Below are 22,552 nucleotides of genomic sequence, written 5' to 3' on the forward strand. Positions count from 1 at the left end.
AAATCTCTGATCTTATTATTAAATCTTATTCTGTCCGCTGCTATCGTTTTGATTTCAGCAAACAACTACAGTTCAACAGAGGTAAAAAAAAAAAGAAGAAGAAGAAGAAAAAAAAGGCATATTTTTCACCTGTAACAGCCAATATTTAATCTAAATTCTAAAAAACAATTGCAGTTCTTCATTATTGTTTCCAAATTGTATTTTTAGCTTGGCAGCAAATTAAATATTATATCAAGTCCATTGCTATCATGAAAAACATTCAACAATTATTGAATGTAATATGCTCACTTGAGGATTTGTACCTAACAAAGAGAAACAGTGATGCAATGATCCAAATATGCTCAATGCTCCAGGCCGTTTATTAATATATTATGAAGAAAACAGAATCTCATCCATTATTGCGGAGGTGGACAACACTGACACCCAAATATGAGATATTTAACAGAAGACAAATACCCTGCGAGTTAACCATGACAGATGAAAGCCCCAATCATAAGTGACAGGTATTAATGTTTACGTTCGCCTGGTATGAAATCCTGCGGAGAACCCTAATCCCACAAACACATGCTGTACGTCCTAATGACAAAGCCACCGCCTGCTACAACCGTGTGCATGCACTGCTGTGTCTGAGGCAGAAACCTACAATAGCACACAGACATCAAAGACAGAAGATTAGACACACGCACGCCGCGCACACCTTATGTAACATCATGTCGTCTGGTCCAGTCTGCAGATAGCGCCATTGTCTGCACTCTCCCCTCAACTCGATCTTTCACGCAAAGGCCCTTTGTTTTATATACGACCTTATATACAAACGCATCCACACACGTGTGCGCGCACACGCACACACACACACACACACACACACACACACACACACACACACACACACACACTTACTAAACCTCTTGTCCAATCTCCTTAACTCACTTGTATACCCCCTCTCTCTGCAAACACAGACACATTCCCATCCATCACACAGCCCTTTGCAATCGCCATGAGCTAACGGTAAGAATAGCTCGACCTGGCAAACACACACACACACTCACTCACAACAATAGAGAGCGACAATGGCGTCTCGCGACCGTCGAAATATGACCCAGGCGGGTTCTCTGACAGCGAGCCAAGTGACCTCTCCATTACCTTGCAACAAGAGGCCTGAGATTTGTTTATCTAACGCCAGGACGACCAGGGAAGCAGAGAGCCTGGGAAAAGATGGTAATCTAAGGTGAAGCCAGTTTACATGTGTGTTACCCAATATTCATGTTTATGTTTCATGTCCTGTTGTCTGGACATGAAGTCACCTCTGACATCTAAGCCCTTTTAGCTTCATCTGTACAACAAAGTACAACAGGTCATTAGTTGGGAACAACCATAGACAGCCACCAACAGATCCCGTGTCTCTGGACGGAGACCAGTGAAGGATATTAGAAGTCACTTTTCCGGTGCTGGCTGAGCGTTACTGAGCAGCCTCCAACTGAGCTTGAAGACGTAGATGTGACGTTAGCAACCTGTCTGAAAGTGTGAAGTCTTCTGGTAGCTGTGCCAAGAGAAATCTCAATCATTCCCAATCTTACAGAGATGGAGAGCATAGGTATATGTAAGGAGATAACATGGGCACAGGCTAATTATTGATCACTAACATGCTAGTTAACATTAGTTATTAAACTTAAACAGGCAATGTAAGTCCAAACTGCCTGCGAGCTTCTCCTGTACTATACGGTAATTCCTCTACTGTGTGACAGTAAGTCTCGTGGTTATGACCCAATCGTTAGCCTATTTTTACAAAAACGTCTGCTATGGAGCCATAACGTGAGGTACAAGGTAATGAAGCCTTTTATACGTTGTCGTGTTTCTTTAGAACTAAACAATGGACAAATAGAGTCTTTAAACGCTTCAATTGTAAAGTTATTCGCTGTCAAAGTGACGTCAAAATGAATGGGAGTCAATGGGATGCTAACGAGGTGGAGGGGGAGTGCTACGCTTGCCAGTCGCTCGCTTATCCTCTTGGGAACAACGCTGCTTTAATGTCCTAAAGGATATATTGGGGTAAAAAAAAGTATTGCCAGCCTAAAATGGTTGGTCTTCTTGTCTTGTTTATTATTTTTACTTCCATAAACGTAGGGGGACACTCCTGAGATGTATTATTGTACTCCCATAACATCGGAGGACTCAACAGAGACAGATGAAAAACAGAAACGGGATTTGAAGCCAATTTGAGATAGCGGCCAACCAGTGGAATTACAACTTCCGTGTCTGTCACGAAAGTCTGTCAAAAAGACTTTTTTCCCCCCCCCATAGACTTCACTTCATAGGCGTCACAGCAGCCCCGAAATGACTCGTTCCGCTATTTAATAGCGATGCTATTTGGAAAGTCTAGAAGAGCCACACATTTAAATCGTTTAATCCCCATTGAAGTTTACGGAGAGCCAAACCGGACGTAGCCGGCTCAGCCGGGCGGAGGTCTCTGGTGCGCCTGCTCTATGGGCCGCGCAGTGAGGAAGCAGCGGCCGATCGGCCGGGTCATTTTTGGCTCCCGTGATGGCTTCGTGCGCCACTGAGCAACTCTCGTATGAATGAACAGGGCTCCGCCTCGAACGCTGTACCCAGGTTTTATTATACATCCACGCGGTGTACCTGGGCGGCAACTAATGAAAAATGTCCCATTTCTCAGAGACCAAGGGGACGACTCCAAATGTTGGTTTTTGTTTTCCAGTCCAAAACCTATATATAATAATAAATGAGAATGAGAAGCGGAAACGAGCAAACGTTTGAAATTTTCACCACTAAAAAGAACTCAAGCGATTAATCAATTTTCAAAATAGTTGCAAGTAGTTGTGACCGCAATATTTGTGAAGGAGAGAATAGCGAGGGACAAAGAAATAATGAGGCACCAGCTTAATGAGGCAGTCTGTAGCTGGTGTGTTTGTGTTGCTTCAGAAGCTGCTTAAAACTCCACTTCTGTTAACGGTTGTTTAACAATCTATACCAACTTTCATACCCTATTTAACATGTTCGACTACAAGCGCCCCCCCCTTCCTCCTTTTCCTCCTCCTCCCTGGACAAAGTCAGAGCAGCGTGGCGGTTGCAGATGGTATTTGAATACATGAAGAGACTCCAACCCTCAAAAGCTATTTCATAACAATAAAACTGCAGCCACTGAAGCGGTATGTTGTCCGGGAATTACCCTCGCATCTCTGGTATTTAATGTGCCTCTGCTCAGCCAACCGAGTCGCACCAGGCGGTCTGAGGTCTGGTCTGGACCCGAGACGGATTCAACAATGGTTTTCGTGTGGGCAGACGGGCCGACGGCGGCGCCGTGATGAGCTGAGCTGTCCTTGTCCACACGGACTAAGGCTGTGCAATTAATCACGATTTCAAAAATCGTTTTTTTTTAAATCGCGATTATGATTTCAGCTCCTAATGATCCCAAAAACAGAATAATTGAGAAAAACGATTATTTTGTCCTGTGTTCTGAATGAGAAAAAAAAAAGTTGTGAATGTGCCGTCGGCCGATCGAGAATAGTTTACGTTTCTGACTTTTTGTTGAAAGTTTGACCGTTTTTTTAAATATTTTTTCAACGTTTTTTTCTCATTTTTTCAACGTTTTTTCCCCGAGAAAAAATAAATGTAATAAGGGCCAGTAAAAATTGACTTCGGGAAAGTAGAAAAAAACCATAGCGTTCCAAAGTTCAATGAGTAACAGTGTTTAATAACTGGGATCTTAATTTTGACCGAAATAATCGTGATTATGATTATTTCTTCTTATCCATAATCGAGCAGTCCTAACGCGGACACAGACAAACGGAGAGCGGATCACTCACCACATTCAGTTTCAGAGGAGCTGGAGAGTTCAGCTTCCACCGCTGTCTCCTCTGCTCCCTCCTCTCCTTCGTCCTCCTCCTCCTCATCCTCCTCCTCATCCTCCTCTTCTTCTTCTTCCTCTTCCTCCTCTTCGTCCTGCCCCTTGTCCTCGTCCTCCAGATCTAGCTCAGTCTTGGCCTGGCCGCCCTCCCCACCCGCCACCACCTCCTGCTGCGCCTCCCCCACCGCGCCCCCTCTGTCTGGGCGCTGTGAGCCCCCAGCTCCTCCCCCTGGCTCAGGGAGTAGTTGTGCTCCTCGCTGCAGTGCTCCAGAGCCAAACCGGCCGCCGCGAGCGCCACCTCCTCCTCCTCCTCTTCCTCCTGCGCCACCTGATACACCTCCACCGTGCGCTGCCTCGGCGCCCCCCCGCCAGCCGCTCTTCCCGCAACACATAACTCCCTCTCTGTGGTGGTGGCGACCGAGGCGCGGCCCTCCTGCCTCCCTGCGGCAGCGGCCTGGACTTCCTGGGCGACGGGAGGCGCCGCGGGCCGGTTCCTCCTCCGCCTCTCCTCTTCCTCCTCCTGCTCCTGCTCCTCCCGGCTCCGCCCCCAGCGGCCCATCAGGACGGCCTCCTCGGAGCCGGCCAGCAGCTCCCCGCCCACCCCGATGCCCAGCTTGGTGTAGCGAGCCATCTCGTCCAGCGCCGACACGTCCCAGCGCTCCGGGTGCAGGTCCTCGCCGAAGCCGCCGTCGTCCACCAGGTCGCTCAGCAACTCAAAGGGCCGTTTCCTTGGCGACGCCGGGGAGCCCAGCATGAGGAGCACGCTCTGGAAGGGTACAGAGAAGAGTACACGGATATACTTCATACATGATTGGAACAAACAAAAGTTTTATTTTAACATTGCTCGAGAGCTGCAACGATTAATCGATTAGTTGTCGACTATTAAATTAATCGTCACCTATTTTGATAATTGATTAATCAGTTTGAGTCAAAAAAAAGTAAAAACTCGTAGGTTCAAGCTTCTTAAGTGTGAATGTGTTCTAGTTTCTTCACTCTGTGACAGTAAACTGAATATGTTTGAGCTGTGGATAAAACAAGACATTTGAGGACGTCATCTTGGGTTATGGGAAACACTGATCCACAGATTTATTATTTTCTGATATTTTATAGACCAAACAATGAATCCATTAATCAAGAAAATATTCAACAGATAAATCGGCAATGAAAATAATTTGTTTTTAAATTGCCAATTTATGCTTCTGCGTTAAATCAATGTTGTGGGTACGTTAGTAGGTACGTGGAGACACGGACCCTACGCTGGAGCCTGACCTCTCAAAAAATGTAAAAACATGTCGCGGCGACGCAAGTCGCTCGGGCGTGGCCTGGTAGCGTTGCATTTCCCCCCCAACTCATTTCCTGGTTCTCCTTCTCCATAAACAACATGAAATCAAGGAGAGGGTTAACTTTTCCTGCTACCCATTTCCCACCGTGGTCAGACAGCTAGCTAGACTATCTGTCCAATCTGAGTTTTCTCTCGCACGACTAAAACTACTTTTGAACGTACACGTTCCACCAAAACAAGCACTTTGTTTCTCTCACTCTTCCTCTTTCGCTACTCGCCATGCTATTCTCTTAAAGACATCGAAAGCTCTGTGTGGAGCCTCCGCAGAAGCATAAATCCCGCTTTTCGATTGCAGCCCTATATCGCTCCTGTAACGTCAGCGTGACCTCTATAACAATATACAGCAAGAAACCAAAATGTTCATTTCCCTCGGAGGTCAGTAATTAAATATTTGCCATGCTGCTTGGTAATTAAACTCATCGTTCCAGGCGGCATTTCAGGTGTCGGCAGATAACAGGAGCTTGTTCTATACAATAATAAGCTGCGAGAAAATCAAGTTATCTTCATCACAGGAAGGCTTATACAATAGTTTTAAAATTTAATATCATTATTAACATTACTATTATTAAATCGGTAATTGAATTATCTACACAGACAGCTGTAAACTCACACAGCTCTTTCTGAATGCTTTTAACAATAAGAAAGAGACTGGTGCCTGCAAAGTGATAGTGTACGTACATACATACATATATATATATATATATATGATCAGTTCAGCTCCACATAGGAGACAAGCAAAGACACAATCACCTTAATAAACGTGTAGTAGGGCTGCAACCAACGATTATTTTTATTGTCGATTAATCTGTCGATTATTTTCCTGATGGATCGATAAATTGTTTGGTCTATAAAATGTCAGAAAATTGTGAAAAATGTCGATCAGTGTTTTCCAAAGCCCAATAGGACGTCCAAAACTCAAATATCTTCAGTTTCCTGTCACAGAGGAGAGAAGAAACTAGAACATATTCACATTTAAGAAGCTGGAATCACAGAACCGTAACTTTTTTTTTCAAAAACATTTGGTCTAATTAATCCCAAACCGATTAATCGATTAATCTTTGCAGCTCTAACGTGTAGCCTCTTGCTCCTGTAATGTTATTTTTTCCTTTCATCATATGAGTTGAATTAAAGGACAAATCCGGTGCAAAATGAACCTAGGGGTTAATAACGTGTACCGAGTCGACCGTTCTATGTTTTCATGCTAATCGAATGTGACCAGTTTTAGCGCAAACCGCTAATTAGCTTATAACGCTAGTCGTCAGGGCACGGGTAAAGTAACAAGAAATCTATATTTCTACAACAAGGCTCAAAATAGCACCACACGTCCACGGTAGCATATGAGGGTCCCTACATGTAAACTGAAGCACTGAAAACTTTGTAAGTGTACAGACAGTCTATTAAAAAGGTAGTTTATTAAAACCGTACCGTTAAGGATCCAGGCAAAGTCACGACAAACCCTTCTAGCTAGCGTTAGCGTTAGCTGATACTAGCGATTTCTAGTCACCAACATATTTTGGGCTTCATTTAATAAACATAACCTGTAGTAGTACACACTCGTATGTGTATGGTTTTGAGTACAATGTGCAGAATTACTTTACGTTGCCTATTTATGTCTATTTATTTCTATTTCTCACCATTAATCACCGGTGTCTGTGCAGCATCAACAGGGGTCGCCATTGTTGTTTATGTGTGTGTGACGTCAAAAACTGTAACTGGGAGTACAACCATCTGGTACGAGTTGACGAGTAGTAAGTTAGGGGTTTGACTGCCGTTCCAGGGCACTTTCACGGCTAGAAGGTCGTGAAAACACGAGTTACGGGCTGCCTGGAACGCAGCTTAAATATGACACAAAACACACAGTTTGGCCATCGTATACGATGCCGTCATCTTTCGAGAGTTAAAATGTCGAAGTAGGAAAAGCATAGGTGTAAATAATAAAATGAACGAATGCTGAATTCCATTTAGCTGCTTTGGTTTCAGGGTCCTGACTCACTTAGAAACCTGAGTATAATTAAGCCATGTTGAGTTAATATTATTAGTAACACCTGCGCTTTTCCTGTTACAACAAGTCAGAATTACCTCTGTGGGAGAAAAAAAAATAAATCAATCAGCTTAGTTCACCGTTTTCTCACTCCTGGCCCTCATTGACTGATTGATAGAAATGAGATGCCAGGTGAACGTGACTGACTGCGATTAGGACCACTGCCGGAGGGCAAACATCAATGTCATTTCCAATGTCTTTTAAGATTTTGTTCCGGGAAATCCAAGCACTCTTGATTTTGTGTCTAGGTACGGCAGGACAACGCTCAAATAAATCACAAGACCTAATTTGCAACAGGATGTGTGTGAATCCTGGGATTGAGCAAAGACTCTCAAGGGCTGAGGCATACTGGGAAATTAAAATGTTAATAAAAAAAATTAAAAAAAATCAATCTCGAATGGACTGCATGTCTAGTCCTAACGACCACTCAAAGCGCTTTACACACATACAGGCACCATTCACAAACGCATTCATACACTGGCGGCGATCAACATTCACGCACATTTACACACCGATGGCGCAGCATCGGGAGCAATTCTGGGTTCAGTATCTCGCCCGTGGACGCTTGCGCTTTGGCTACGCTGCACGCGCAACGTATGCGGAGCGGACGTGCCATGGAATGTATCTTTAAACTGGCTACACCTGCAGCGCACGCACATGGCGTAGGATTGTGTGAGTCACAGGCATGATGCTGCGCTTTTGCTTTAGGATTGTTGTTGTTCAGTTTTTGGAGGCGGCACAGCACTGTTAAACATCAATCTACTGTCAGCTGTTATCAGAGGGAAATAAAAAACAAAAACTCTCAAAACCAAACTGCCAATACGCTCACTGACAGTTAAACATAGTTTCATTTAAAAGAGATATAGACACTTCATGATCCAGTTCTGTGTAAAAGGGCCGCACACCGCACGTAAAAAAATTGAAATGGAAGACTGTCCTATTTTTACACTTGTAGAGCGGATCTCCGCGGAGCAGACGCACCACTGATGCGCTGCTCTCGTAGCCGTTTTAGCCAGTTTCATTGATTAGAGTCGAAGAGTAATGTTGGCAAGTTAACGCGTGCGATGCAGCCGACCCATTAGACACGTAGACCGCGCCTCGTCTTGAGCCACAGCCGCCCACCAACTAGTTTCTCCGGAAACTTAGGGTCGTATTTTGCTGCTCTCAAACAGACATTTTCAAGAACATTCAAAAGCCTTCCTCCACAGCGCTGCGGAGGGGGGGTCTGGCTAGTCGACACAGCATTCTGGCATGGGAGAACAACGTGCTCTGGTTTATTGGCATTTCTTGAAACCAATCACAATCGTCTTGGGTGGGCGGTGCAAAATAGCCTCGGGAAGGAAGTTGTTTTGGTGGAACGTGTGTACGTTCAAAAGTAGTTTTAGTCGTGCGAGAGAAAACTCCGATTGGACAGATAGTCTAGCTAGCTGTCTGGATTTAACCTGCAGAGGTCTGAGGGGCAGTTAACCATAGTCCTCATACATCCACCGGAGGTTAGAACGCCAACACAAAGAAAGAGGAAGAGGACGCAGCAACAGAGCCATCCCGGAAGTGGAACGTCGTGGATATAGACTGCGTGACTCGAAAAAAAAACTTTGCGCCTCTTGTTGTCTCACCTGGTCATACTCGGTCCTGCCCCCTTGTGGCGACATGGCCAGAGGGTAGGGGCTCAGCAGACCCCTGTGTCCCCCGTAGGCCTCGCCAAACGCAGGCTCCATCCCATTCATACCCGGCTGCGAGGGAAGAAACACACACAGACAGACACAGAGTGAGACAGAAATCCAACAGGGAGACCACGAGGAGTACAATTCATGGGTGACGCGGTTGTGTAGAGAGCGACGGCAGGTGTTTCGGCGGGGGTGCTCCTACTTTACCTGAGGCATGCCCGAGGCAGGATGGTGTCAGGTCGCGGTCACAGCGTCGGTTCAAGTGAGTTCTGCTGCGAAAAAAAACAACGACACACAAACCGAGTTCAGATCTGAGAGACATCAAGGAGGACACACAAAAAGGAAAAAGAAAAGTAGGAAGATGACAGAAGAGGAAGAGGAGGCGAGGGTGTCATTTATTACCGAAGGTCGAGAGTTGAGAGGGTCAAGAGGTGGAGGTCCTTTCACATGTCGCAGCCCTGCAGCTCTCAGCCTCCCAGCCTGGAGGGGAGGAGGGACAGGGGAGGAGGGAGAAAAAAAAAAATCAGACGTGGGTTCAACAGAGGACACGATCTGAATTATACAGCAATAAAACAGTGGCAGTAAACACATCGTTAAAGCACAGAGATATATGAGGATGTGAGGTTTATCTGCGTAGAGTTTTGAGTTAAGAGCGCGAGATGTGGAACAGTTATATTGTTTTCGCTGAATTCAGTTTGTTTGATCGGCACATTAAGAAGAGATGACAGAAGAAGATAAGAAAAAAAAAACAGGGTTTTGAATGTGTCCTCCTTAGAGTAACACACTTGTTTAAACCTTTCAACAGAAAACTTTGCACTAAAAGTAATCTGTGAAATATATATATTTTTTTCTTTTTCCTTATCTTGTATTCTGTGTTCATGAAGTTAAGCATGATTAGAGATGTTGGATCTTTTGTGTCTGTTCAGCCACGCTGGCTATTGTTGCTTATTGAGCTGGCTACTTTATCTAATAATACACCTATGTATGCATATGAAAAACACGCTCCTGCCGCCAGAAATGTCAGACATATCATTTCCTGAAAGACCTGCCAACAACGAGCATTTCAAATAGCAAACGCAGAAGCTTTCATGCACTAGGAAAAACAGGTTGGATTTGACTGTGTAGAGTAGCAAAGAATTCATGTCACATTTGTAGATTGAATATGTGGAAAATGACCAACAAGCGTAAGTCATTTCAGCACCAGGTGTTGTTGCTATCACAAGCTGCATCAAAGAATAACTTCGATGTTAATTTGAAAAAAAAAAAAAAAAAAAAAAAAAAAAAGGCCCCGGGATTACACAGAGTGAGTTTAGAGAGAGATAAGGACGGAGATGAAAACAGATCTGAGCTAAAGTTACACATTTCTCAGAGGCGAAAAGTATCTCGGTGGTGATTATCTCAAGTTAAACCTCAATAGGAGAAATAAAAAGCCACATTTGTGCCCAATCAAAAAGGGGGAAAGGGGCAGGGGAGGGGGAAGCTGTCATGTCATTATCAACATTACTATTATTAAAATCGGTAATTGAATTATCTACACAGACAGCTGCATACCCACACAGCTCTTTCTGAATGCTTTAACAATAAGAAAGAGACTGATGCCTGCAAAGTGATAGTGTATGTGTGTATATATGTATGTATATTTTTATTATATATATATATATATATATATATATATATATATATATATATATATATATATATATATATATATATATGATCAGTTCAGCTCCACATAGGGAGACAAACAAAGACACAAATAAACGTGTAATAGGGCTGCAACCGACGATTATTTTTATTGTCGATTAATCTGTCGATTATTTTTCCTGATGGATCGATAAGAAAATTGTGAAAAATGTCGATCAGTGTTCTCCAAAAACCCAAGATGACGTCCTTAAATGTCTTGTTTTGTCCACAACTCAAAGATAATGGACTACAGATGGAAATTAGCCCCTGGGCTACAATCTGGCATTTTTACGTGTACTGCTGTACATGTTCATCAAATGTGCATTGTCCTGAAATAATTAAAATAAAATAAAAATAAAAAGATATTCAGTTCAGAGGAAACTAGAACATATTCACATTTAAGAAGCTGGAATAAGAGAACTTTTACTTTTTTCCCAAGAAAATGACCCAAACCGATTAATCGATTATCACAATAGTTATTATTATTATTGTTATTATTATTATCAAAAGCTACCATTCTGAAGGCTAAACATGAAAATGTGCTAAGCTATCTAGCTAGGGTTAGCTGATAAAGTTGAATTTAGCGGGATTATATTGTATCACGCCATTGCTGTGAATGAAAAGTCAATCCCATTCATATTTTGGCCTGAGTTCCTGTTTTGCTACAGTTTTATTTTATGGATTTCTTATTGTCAATAATCCCCATGAAAAGACCCAAACCACGAATGTGTCAGTCCGTCCCTCAACACTTTCTAACGATCGGTTCTTACTAGAGATTTGAATCTTTAAAAACGGGTCACAACTACATTAAAAAGAAGTTAAGTAATTCTCTTCAAAGGGCTGTTCTGTTCTATATTTCAGAACATGAACATAAAGCTATAATATGTAATATGTCTGAATTAAAATGTCTACTGTACCAAATATTTCCAACAGTGTTCAAACCCAGGACCCAAACTGGGCTAGCTGCTCTAGCTACCACTGCAAACAGAATCAAAGTAATTATGTGAGAAAACACTGTGGCTATCGCAATAAAATGACATGACGTGAATAAACATGAATAAAATACACCACAACACCAGCCATGATCACTCGCAACTTTAAGTTGCACCAAATGTCCGTGTTTACGTCATAGAGCGTAAAAAATGTATACAGTCATTGGTTTACATTCATACTGTCGATTGAGAGCGACCCCTAGCAGAAGAAAATGACATATATTGTACGTTTAATACAGCAGTAAACTATTTGCTATGTAAATCATAGCGGTTTAACTCCCTCTGTGTGTGTGTGTGTGTGTGTGTGTGTGTGTGTGTGTGTGTGTGTGTGTGTGTGTGTGTGTGTGTGTGTGTGTGTAATCTGAGCTTCTCGGTTCTTTTGTGTTGATAGCCGCTCCGGTCACGCGTGCACGTGAGTGGCGTGTACGTTGGTATCAGATGCCAAGGGCGTGACAAAGCGTTGGTATTTGACGAGTTGGGGGGGGAGGGGTGGGAAGAACGGTCCGTGAGAACCGTGTGGAGGCAATCCCAAACCACGTTTTTTTGTTTGGAATATCGAATGGAAGCAGAATCTTTTTAGCAAACGGGACTCAAACGGGAGTAAACAGTGCATTCGTTGGGGACTATTTTCAGCCGCGGATTATTCCACATTTGGTGCTTTAGTGAGTATTTGGGGCAGCAGGACAGTGTGTGTGGAATTGAGTCCGAATAAACTACAGTGTGTGTGTGTGTGTGTGTGTGTGTGTGTGTGTGTGTGTGTGTGTGTGTGTGTGTGTGTGTGTGTGTGTGTGTGTGTGTGTTCATGGTGTTGAAAGAACCCAGAGCAACAGCGTTGCTCACTGATGTGTTTTTAACAACAATGGAACTCTATGGCACAGAGGAAGAAGATATATCAGGCTTCGATACACACAGTACTTGTTAGGAGGATATGGTCATTGTTGGTTTTGGTGTTTTTAAAATGGGATTTCTTGACGAAAAGAAGAAGAAAACAAACGCAGATTATTGCCAGCCTTATCCTTTAACCTAGCTAACTCGTCCTCTAAAAGAGCAGCTTCTTTGGCTCCACCCAATACGGTTAAACTCCACCAATGAGATCTCCCCTGCCTGTGGAGCCACTCTGCATCAGTTAGCTTAATGTTTGTGTAACCAATACTCCAATTCCCCATTAGAGAGAGGAGGTCACAGTGCAAACTCCTGATCCGTTCATACGGGGCTATGATGAAACATCGAGCAACGCTAAAAAGAACACACACACAGAGACCCACACACACACACACACACACACAGCAAGAAAAATGCAGAGCTACTGTTCAGTACCTGTAGGAAACCAGAGAAAAAGCAGCTCACACTGACCCGGGTTCAGCGATTCAAAAACAATGCTATAATACGCTCTCTGTGGATTGACCTCAGGCACACAAGAATGAGGAAATGAGGATCGGCTGGGCGGTTATGACACTGCCTTGGCATGCCACATGGAAAACTGGTAGAGCAAGCCAGCTACCAACATGCTGTGTACACAAACATTTGTCAGACACATAGAGCGTTTTTGAAGTAGATAGCAAACCGGCTGGAACCAATGTTATAATCCCAGCAAGCTACGAATTCCCATTTACAGCCTTATTTTAAAGTTTCCGCAGCAGTGCTAAGAGCAGGAGTATTTGAGATAGTAAACACTTGCAGTTTACGTGAGTACTAAGGCGTTCTATGTCAGTACTTGAAAATGCTTGAAATAGTAAAACTTGTTCAGGTGCTGCTCCTCAAGTGTATACTCCTACTCATACTATGTATTATGCTATATAGTATCCCTTATATCTCATAGGGAGCGGTGGGTTTTTGCAAATTGCACTACAGGCTGTAGGTGGTGCCAGAGAAGCCAGATTTGGTTTTCAGAAGTACCTGCTTCATGTAGTTTCAGCAAATATGACAGAAAGTTAGTTTTATAAGTCTTACCTACTGCACCTTTAAATGTGTGACAGTGTTTTATCAGAGAATGCTGTAACTTTTAAAAGCAAACTAAAGACCTACTTTATTAAATCAAGCTTTAATAATGTATTTATTTATCTATTCGTGTATCTGTCTATTTATGTATTTTAGTTTTGCTTCTTGGTGTATGTTAGCACAGTATATACCAAGTTGGAATTTGTATCCATTTCTAATCCTGCATCTGGTGTTTCTTCACCGTACAATGATGATCTTTAGGATAGGGTTTCCTCAGCTCCTGTTATTATTTGTATTGAATGCTGTAATTATCAAGTTTTTTATTAGTTACAAAGCCACTAATCGCGTTGTGTGGTTTCTGTGAAGTAGGCCTTCACGATCAATCGTTATAAAATCGCGATCTCGATTCACCTCTGTTCGCGATTTAATTTTTAAAGGACTTCGATTATTTTTTGTTACTTTTCTTTGGGAGGAGGGGGGGAATTTTCTGCCTCTATTTTGATAGGACAGCTGAAGACATGAAAGGCAAGCAGTTAAAGAGTGTGCTAGGAAATCATTCTGTTTTTGATACTGTACTTAGATTGGCAATTGACAAACTCCATTTCTCTAGAGCCTGAAGCTGTAGCTGCAGCATGTTGATTGACATGTTATAATTATGTTAAGACAGGAGTTCAGATAGAGCCTGCATCAGGGCCATATTTAGTTCAATGTGTTATATGTCACTATGCTTGGTAGCCTACTGTACTTAAATGGCCAGTATGTACTTTATTTTATTGATTCATTGAAGCCTCTATGTTTACAGACTTGTGGTGATGCGCAATGTGCTATAGGTGTGAGAAAATGTATCTATTTTTGGTACTGACAGTTTGTTTTGTTTGGTCATGGTTCATGTGTGCATTAAACATTACACTTCGTGAGAAAAAAATCGTGGCAGAGAATCGTGACATCAATTCTAAGATAAAAAAAAATTGTGATTCATATTTTTCCCCGAATCGTACAGGCCTACTGTGAAGCATTTAGCGTTACGTTGTCTATGTATGAAAAGTGCTATATTAAATTACATATTATTCTGGAGTACATTATAACAGATGGTATCATCTTATAGGGCTGTGCAATTAATCAAAATTTAATCGTGATTATGATTTCGGCTCCCAATGATCACAAAAACAGAATAATCGAGAAAAACATTTAGCTCATTACGTTTTGCAAGTAAACTCTTATTTTCTCTTGTGTTACTGTTGATTTATTTAACTTTTTCCACTGTTTTTTTTTAAGTTCAATAATTGAAACATCTTTCCAGAAGTCAACAAGTAATCGTGTTAAATTATCGTGATTTCAATATTGACCAAAATAATCGTGATTATATTTTTTTCCATAAATCGAGCAGCCCTATCATCTTACATATATATACTTTACTGACATTGCGGCTACTATGTCACTTCCCTATTACTTTTATTGCTTGCATTGTAATTTTGAGTTGAACTGCTCTCATATGGTTTTGATTTTCTATTCTTATAGTTATTTTATATGCTTCCAAGTATTTCTTTATTTTACTTTTCTCTACCTGTGCTTATTTCCGTCCTTGTGCTACTGCAACACTTGGGGTGCGTTCTGCACATTGACTGCAGTTAATATTAACAGTCTATGGTTCTGCACCGACAAACCGTAGAAAAACCTTTATTTAAACTGAAGCGGCGGTGCATTGGACACCCAGAGTGCCGTTTTGATACCATGAGTTTACATACACGGTGCTGCTGTTTGGTTAACACTTCTGACACACCTGCCCAAACTAGAGAAAAACATATCGTAAAGCCTGTTGCACCCGGTTGCCTAACGCAAACAAGGCATTCAACCCGGAAACCGTAGAAAAAAATGGTGCACACTGTTTTGAGATTTTTAACTCTGATCACTTAAGGCTTATCTCATTTTTTCAGCTATTATTCTGTCAGAGAAGGAGCCACATTTGTCCAACTACTTCATGCCCCTATAAACACATACATATATGCATCAATCTCACTGTCATCATTTCCTCTAATCTCCCTTTATCTGACTAGAGCACTTCTCTGGCTTATTTGCTGTTTTTACAAGGTAGGCCTACATTTACACGCGGAAACTGATGCACACAAACAGGTTCTTATTTCTATTTGTTCAAACACCAGCTGATGTAGGAGCCAGGTGTGCCTTCGTGCAATAACAATCCTGCTATCGTTTATTGTGTGTTGGTTCAACATAGGCTTAGTCCAAAGGTCTCCGTGCTCGTAAACACACAGGCAGAGTTCACTCTAACGCAACGCGGGGGAAAGAAAAGTAAATTGCTTCATCATAAACTGCTGTGGGTCAATAACCGCCTTTATGTGCAGACAACGATCCATTTCGCTTTCTGTAAACAAGACCGCAAGAAAAAGTGGATGCCGACACAACAACTGCCTGCGGCTTATGTAACAAATACACCGAATACATGCATGCATGCTTACATTCACAGTGCGGTGCGTTTGTGGTTCGTGCATGTGTGCAGAATTTGCTTTCACTTATATAGACAAACCGCATTTAAATGCCTGACAACTACACGTATCCTAAATACAATTTGGGCTGTATTATTTGTGTCCTCTTCAAAAAATGGCTCTTAAAGAAATGTTATGTTTACTGTTAGATGAAATGTACACACGTAAACACCATTTTGGTCATTTCCAGCCATACATTTACTTACAACTGACCCTTGTAGTAGTGTATTAGTAATGCACTGGATGAATGATCCTAAACACCGTGTGGGAAGAGAAGAAAAAGACCCCAGACCATTGCAACAGCTTTTTATGTAACAACTCTGAAACAGGCCAGGGTATTCAATGAATGCATATCACGCCATAATGTACCTACCAATGTTCTATTCTGCCAACTAAAGATTATTTTACCATTGACGAATCGGCCCAAGGTTACCACTTCAAGTGGCTGACCATTATGTTCAACCAACAGTCTAAATTCCACATATAATCCATTTACCTAGGCTATCACATTAGACAGAGAAAAGCAGCAAATCCTCAAAACTGAACGAACGGTCTGAACACCATCAATTTACAATAGTTTGATTCATTTTCTGTCAAACAACTAAACGATCAATCAACTAATCGTTTCGGCTCAACTACATTTCAACAGGGTAATACAATGCGTTTGTGGTAGAAATATGACTTTATTATGGTATTCTTTGTAATATGGTATCACTATCAGGGGGTCAAATTAGGGCTGGACGATATGGAGAAAAATCAGATATCACAATATTTTTGACCAAATACCTCGATATCGATATTGCGGCGATATTCTAGGGTTGACAATTGGTGCTTTAACAAAATATCTTCACACTTAGATTTTAGATAAATAATCATCAGTAATGTGGATATAATGACTAAGTGGGGTAAAGGCAAATAAAACCAGGAATAGACTACGCTTATGACATATTACGATATCCAAAATCTAAGACGATATCTAGTCTCATATCACGATATCGATATATCAATATATTGCCCAGCCCTAGGTCAAATGTATATAAAAGTATACTTATACATTATATATGTGTGTATATATATATTTCTAGACTTGTATCATTAAATACCCTGATGTGTTTGTAGTTTTTCTAATGACGTTTGGTGTTTCCATCCCATATGGTATCTCTACACTAACTTGTGTTTGGATAGCAACTTTCAAAATAAAAAAAGGCGTTTTCGAAGCTGATTATGAGTCACAATTTCACTCATGCAAACATGTGGCAACCACTTTTAAACGTGGAAGCAAGTCATGCTGACTGTTGACCATGAGGCAAATTTAGAGCATGAAGCAAATTTAGAGCACGAGCAAGTGTCCGACCAGACAATGGACCTTTAACAGCTGGCGGCCTCTTTAGTAAAAGACAAGAAAAGACCTCCAGTGTGGTAGAAGACAGCGCCGTTCGTAACGGATGGATGGATGTTACGCACGGAGAGACGAGCGACAGGGGGGAAAAAAAGTAAATTAGGCCAGAGTCCATAAAGAGGCTGTGATGGCGGAGAGTGTGCCCGAAAACAGCGAGGAGGAGAGAGGGGGAGGGGGGAGAGAGTCGGTCTGCCTGTCTGTCTGGGAGGCCAATTTGCCAAATTAAAGCTCCAAAAATCTGGGCGGCGGACAAAGCTCCGTCTCGCCTGGGAAATCTCTCCTTCTCGTCTAATAAAATACACTAAACTTCGATCACAGCAAGGGGGGGCAGGGGGAGAAAACAACAAGCACCCAATACGACCCGGATGCGCCCCCTGTCTCTCCTCTCCGTGTCCTTGGAGCTCCGTTTCCCGTAACGAAGGAAAGCAAAAGTGGTCCCTGTGTGCCGCCCCCCTGTATCGCCTCGCTCCCCGTCCATGCGGTGCGCGTCCCGCTCTCCCCGTAATAAAGCCTGCCAATCTCCCGATGAACCGAGCAGTGCAACATAACTGATGGGGCATGACGGTGCTGTGTGTCCGCACAGCTGGATAGCACAACAGCAGCACACAAACAGAGAGCCAGAGCAAGGGATGGGATGGGAAGGGAAGGTGCCATGGTGGCAGCCAGCAGTGTGTCCCGCATGGCACGGCACGGCCGAGGAGCCGCGCTTCCACATCCAGACCCCTCTTTTCTATTTCACACTGCAAATTCACAAGCCATGCATTTTTATTCATATATTATTATTAAAAAGAAAAAAAAGAAATCGTGAATTCCTACCAAAAGAAGATACCACGCGTCGCGGAGTATCCAGCAGCCGAGACAACAGGGATCCTTTCAGCGCAAGACAACAATAAAAATGGGGCGCAGCTGGCAGTGCCACCGGATGTCCAATATTAATAGTTAATACGGCCGATTTCTGAGCATGTGGATCGGCTTCGCCGTTTAACTGCTCCTGCTGCTTACGCGCAGGTTATAAAGTCTGTTTTATGGCCACGCCACCTCGGACCTGAGGTGAAATTATTAAAGTTGAACGCGAGGAATAAATCACAGGAACAAGTTTTGGCTGCGGCTCGTCCACCTGCTCGGTGCTGCTGCCGATCGGCGGTGGTAATGTTACAGGCCCGGGCAAGTTATTTCTCGGTGCAAAAACGTAGCTTTAATCACCATCAAACTGTAAAGTTGGCAAGGATAAAACACACAGGGTGCAATTGTATCGTCCTGCATGCGCAAGAATTATAGGAAATATGCGCGCACACACACACACACAAACAAAAAAATGTGAGTATGATGAGCTGGCCGGTAGTTTTAAAATATACATATGTTGCAAATCTTGTTGACTATATGTTTCCTTGAATCAAGCTCATATTCCATCCTCGGATAGAATAACGCATTTTACTCCAAGTCAAGTGTGCCATGCACGCTACTACTATGTATTATCCATGTGAAAGTGGCCATTTTTTTAATCATAGAAGACCGTTAAAAGCGTACATGTAATTCCCCCTCTCCGTTTGTCAACAACTTCTCAGTCGTGAAACTTGATGTGAACGCGCATTTCATTTGGCCGTACGCAGACATCTGTGAGATATGGCTTTTACCTTACCGCGCGTCCTCGGATGGTCCCCCCCTCGGGTTTAAAGGCTCCTCCGGACCAGGGTAAAATGTCGGCCTCGGCCTCTCCAGATGAGATTATTAATAAGCACCATCCGCAAAACAGCCCCGCGTGGACGGCAGCGGCCGCTCAGCCGTAAAATCCCATTTTCACCTATACGGCCACATGCAGGAAGTTAGTTTACAGCAGTCGCGAGCTGGCCTATATGGCGGATAAAACGGGACAGAAAAGATGGTTGTAGGACTGTTAACACTCCCCCCCCTTCACCACCACCACCTCCTCCTCCTCCTCATGTCTCTCCCTCCCTCCATTGGAGCAGAAGCTTAACGTTTTGGAGATGAGACGGTGGGGAGAATAACAGCTCTCATCTCTCCCACCCTCCACCCTGAAGCTAATTCCTTTTATTAATAAAGTTTTACAGTCTTGTAAGTTGCAGCTGCTGTGTGTGTGTGTGTGTGTGTACAACACTGTGCCCTCGCACAAAACAAACAGGCCCCGCGCGGTTTAAATTCACTTTTTAGGGACAGAAAGGAAGACAAAAACGTAAAAAAAGAGAGATAGAGGGCGTGGATTCGCTCGGCTGGATGCGTTGCGCAGGTTTAAGGTGCTCTTTTGTTGTTGTTGTTGTTGTTGTTGTTGTGTGTGTGTGCCGGTGTTGTTGTTTACGCAGTAATTAGCTACACATTTCATCGTTCAGCCAAGCGTAAAGGTGCAAAAAGCAGCTGGGAGTGACTGACCTGATCGAAAGTGGAAGTGTGTCAGCTGTAAAAACAGTTGCAGCTCTCTTCGGAGGATTGGGGGCACTTGAGTTCACGAATAATCCCGTAGACCAATTGTCAATATTGAGAGATTTAGTGTGCCGGATTTCTTGCCGGGAGTTTCAAAATAAAGGTCGCGTTGAGGAAAAGGCAACATTTTAATTGAAGATCGATATGCTACAATATTACCAATACCCCTTTTACGCCCATGCTTGTGTAAGTAATAGTGAGAGTCTTACTGTTTACAAATGTAATTGTTGTTTACATATATATAGGCGATATATATTTATATCTACACCGGGTTTTTTTGTGTCCAGTTTTGTTGATCTTGTTTTTATCTGTAGGCTATCTATTTCTGTGTAATTAACAGTGTCTTGTATGTTTTTTCTATGGTGTAGCCTACACATCGTCCAGTAAAGCTGATTTTGATTCTGATTTTGGAGATTGTATCTAAATATAAATGTAGGCTACAAGTTAGAAATTATTATAACAGTTTCTGTCTTCCTGATCCGTGATAATAAACCTTTTTTTTTTTTTTTTTTTTTTTTTGTTGTTGCTGAAAACCAATGTATATGGGCATTGTTGATGGATTCAGGTCCAAATCTTGACACTGTAGTGCAAAGTATTTGAATTCTGCATAGCGACTCGCCTCTACTGCTTGATATCCAGCTTTTGCAATTTGCTTTTGCTATTGGCTGATGGTGCTGGCTTTCCTTACCAGGCAACTGAGCATTGGTATTGGTATTGGAATCGCTAAAGGTATTGGAGTAGCCTAACATGCTCTACATGAAATAGTTTATAGTTTTTTTGGTCTGTGCTGTTTTTTATTATGAAAAGCACACAACCGTATTTCCGGTTCGGTGCTACCTGACTGTTGATAGCTTGACCCATATTAGAGCCAGCGGTGAAAACGAACACGGTTTGTAACTACGACACGGCGTCGTCACAGGGGCGGGGGCATACGACCCGTCTTTAAGGACGTCTGAAGCTGTGTGAACCCGCTGACCCCAACGCTGGCCCGGGTTGCTTCAGAACCGCAGAGGCCCGATGAAAAACCGCTTTTCACCTCCGCTCCATACCGACATTACACGGAGCAGCAGACCCCGGCAGGCGGCCTCCACAGCCGGTTAACCACAACTTAAAAGCGACCACAAAGCTGCACTTTCCTCGGTAAACTCACTTCTTAGTGGTTCACTTTTTGATAAATGTGAAGATGATTGAGAAACCTATACTAAATCTTCTCTTATTGATCATTTGGTGGACAAAATATAAGAAACACCTCTCAGTTAAAAAACACAATACTTCAACAGCACCATAAACTACAGCTTAAAAAAATGACCATATATGCAGTTCATCACCTCTACAGCTGTCAACAAATTACACACATTATAACTTAATGAAAGGAGGTTTTTTATTGCAGGGCTGCTATATTAGACTTTAGGTGCACATATACGAAATTGGGATAACAATTTACTAAGGTATGTACATAAGAGTGACATGACACTGTCATGAACACATGAACCCTAACTATAGACTGTATATTATTACCCTAACCCTAACCATAACTTGCCATGACAAAAAAACGAATGACACTATAAGAAGCGTTACGTCATAAACTTTTAGGACTTGTTTATAATGTTTGACACGTTCATGATGTGTAGTGTCAATCTTATGTAGATACCTTCAAGTAAAGTGTAACCCAAATTGGCAACTGAGTTTATATAAGAATGAGAAACAGTTTTTTTTTAGCTTAATTTATCTTAACTGAACAGCTTCGGAGTCATTGGAATTGTTATATGACTTTTTTTCGAGTTGAGTGGTGGTCGTGAGCGCCTGGGGGTGGAAAAACCACCCTTGCAACTTTCGGCCGGCGAGCCCCTGGCCTCAGTGCCAGGAAATATCGCGTGATATCAGGTCTCGCGATGTTACATATTGCCTCACGGTACTGCACACCACGCCCATTCAGGAACCGGCTAACAAGGTAGCGATGGAGTTTTTCACACTATCGTCATGGCTGATAAAAATTGTTTTTGAATTGATGACAGAATAAATAATGGCTAAAAAGAAGAAGAAAGCTAGGAAAGTATTGTCTGAGGAACTGAGAAAGATGAAACGGCAGACTGACCGAGCGAGGAGTCAGACACGAGTAAACATAGGAGCTGCCAAATATCTATTCGGAAGCTCTAGGGGGAGCTCTATAGAGAAACCTGCGAGAAAACTGCGAAGAAATGGCCAAAACTGCATAGCACCTCTTTAAATCAAGGGGGTAAGCCAACTTCCACACAGCGTAGCTCCTATGTTGCCATTTTTATGCTACAAAGCCATCACCTCCCGTTAGCATCCCATTGACTCCCATTCATTTTGACGTCACTTTGACAGCGAATAACTTTACATCTTGAAGCGTTTAAAGACTCTATTTGTCCATTGTTTATTTCTAAAGAAACACAACAATGTATAAAAGGCTTCATTACCTTGTACCTCACGTTATGGCTCCGTAGCAGACATTTTTGTAAAAATAGGCTAACAATTGTGTCATAACCACGTGACTTACTGTCGCACAGTAGAGGAATTAACGTATAGTACAGGAGAAGCTCGCAGGCAGTTTGAACTTACATTAGCTGTTTAGGTTTAATTACTAACGTTAACTAGCATGTTAGTTAGCAATAATTAGCCTGTGCCCATGTTATCTCCTTACATATACCTACAGTCTCCGTCTCT

At 42.5% G+C, this 22,552-nt stretch overlaps 1 protein-coding gene across 1 annotated transcript in view; it reads right to left on the minus strand.

Annotated features, from left to right (window-relative positions):
* The window catches only part of LOC114545867 (CREB3 regulatory factor), a 31,432-nt gene extending 22,301 nt beyond the window's left edge, over nucleotides 1–9,131 (minus strand). The window contains exons 1-4 of the mRNA XM_028564424.1: nucleotides 9,123–9,131; nucleotides 8,865–8,981; nucleotides 4,467–4,631; nucleotides 3,825–4,404 (exon numbers count right to left, since the gene is read on the minus strand). Of these exons, the coding sequence (XP_028420225.1) occupies nucleotides 3,825–4,404; nucleotides 4,467–4,631; nucleotides 8,865–8,981; nucleotides 9,123–9,131 (871 nt within the window). The remainder of the gene's footprint in view (nucleotides 1–3,824; nucleotides 4,405–4,466; nucleotides 4,632–8,864; nucleotides 8,982–9,122) is intronic.
* Between the last annotated feature and the right edge of the window lie 13,421 nt (nucleotides 9,132–22,552).

Source organism: Perca flavescens, chromosome 2, assembly GCF_004354835.1.
Source record: "Perca flavescens isolate YP-PL-M2 chromosome 2, PFLA_1.0, whole genome shotgun sequence".
NCBI lineage: Eukaryota > Metazoa > Chordata > Actinopteri > Perciformes > Percidae > Perca > Perca flavescens.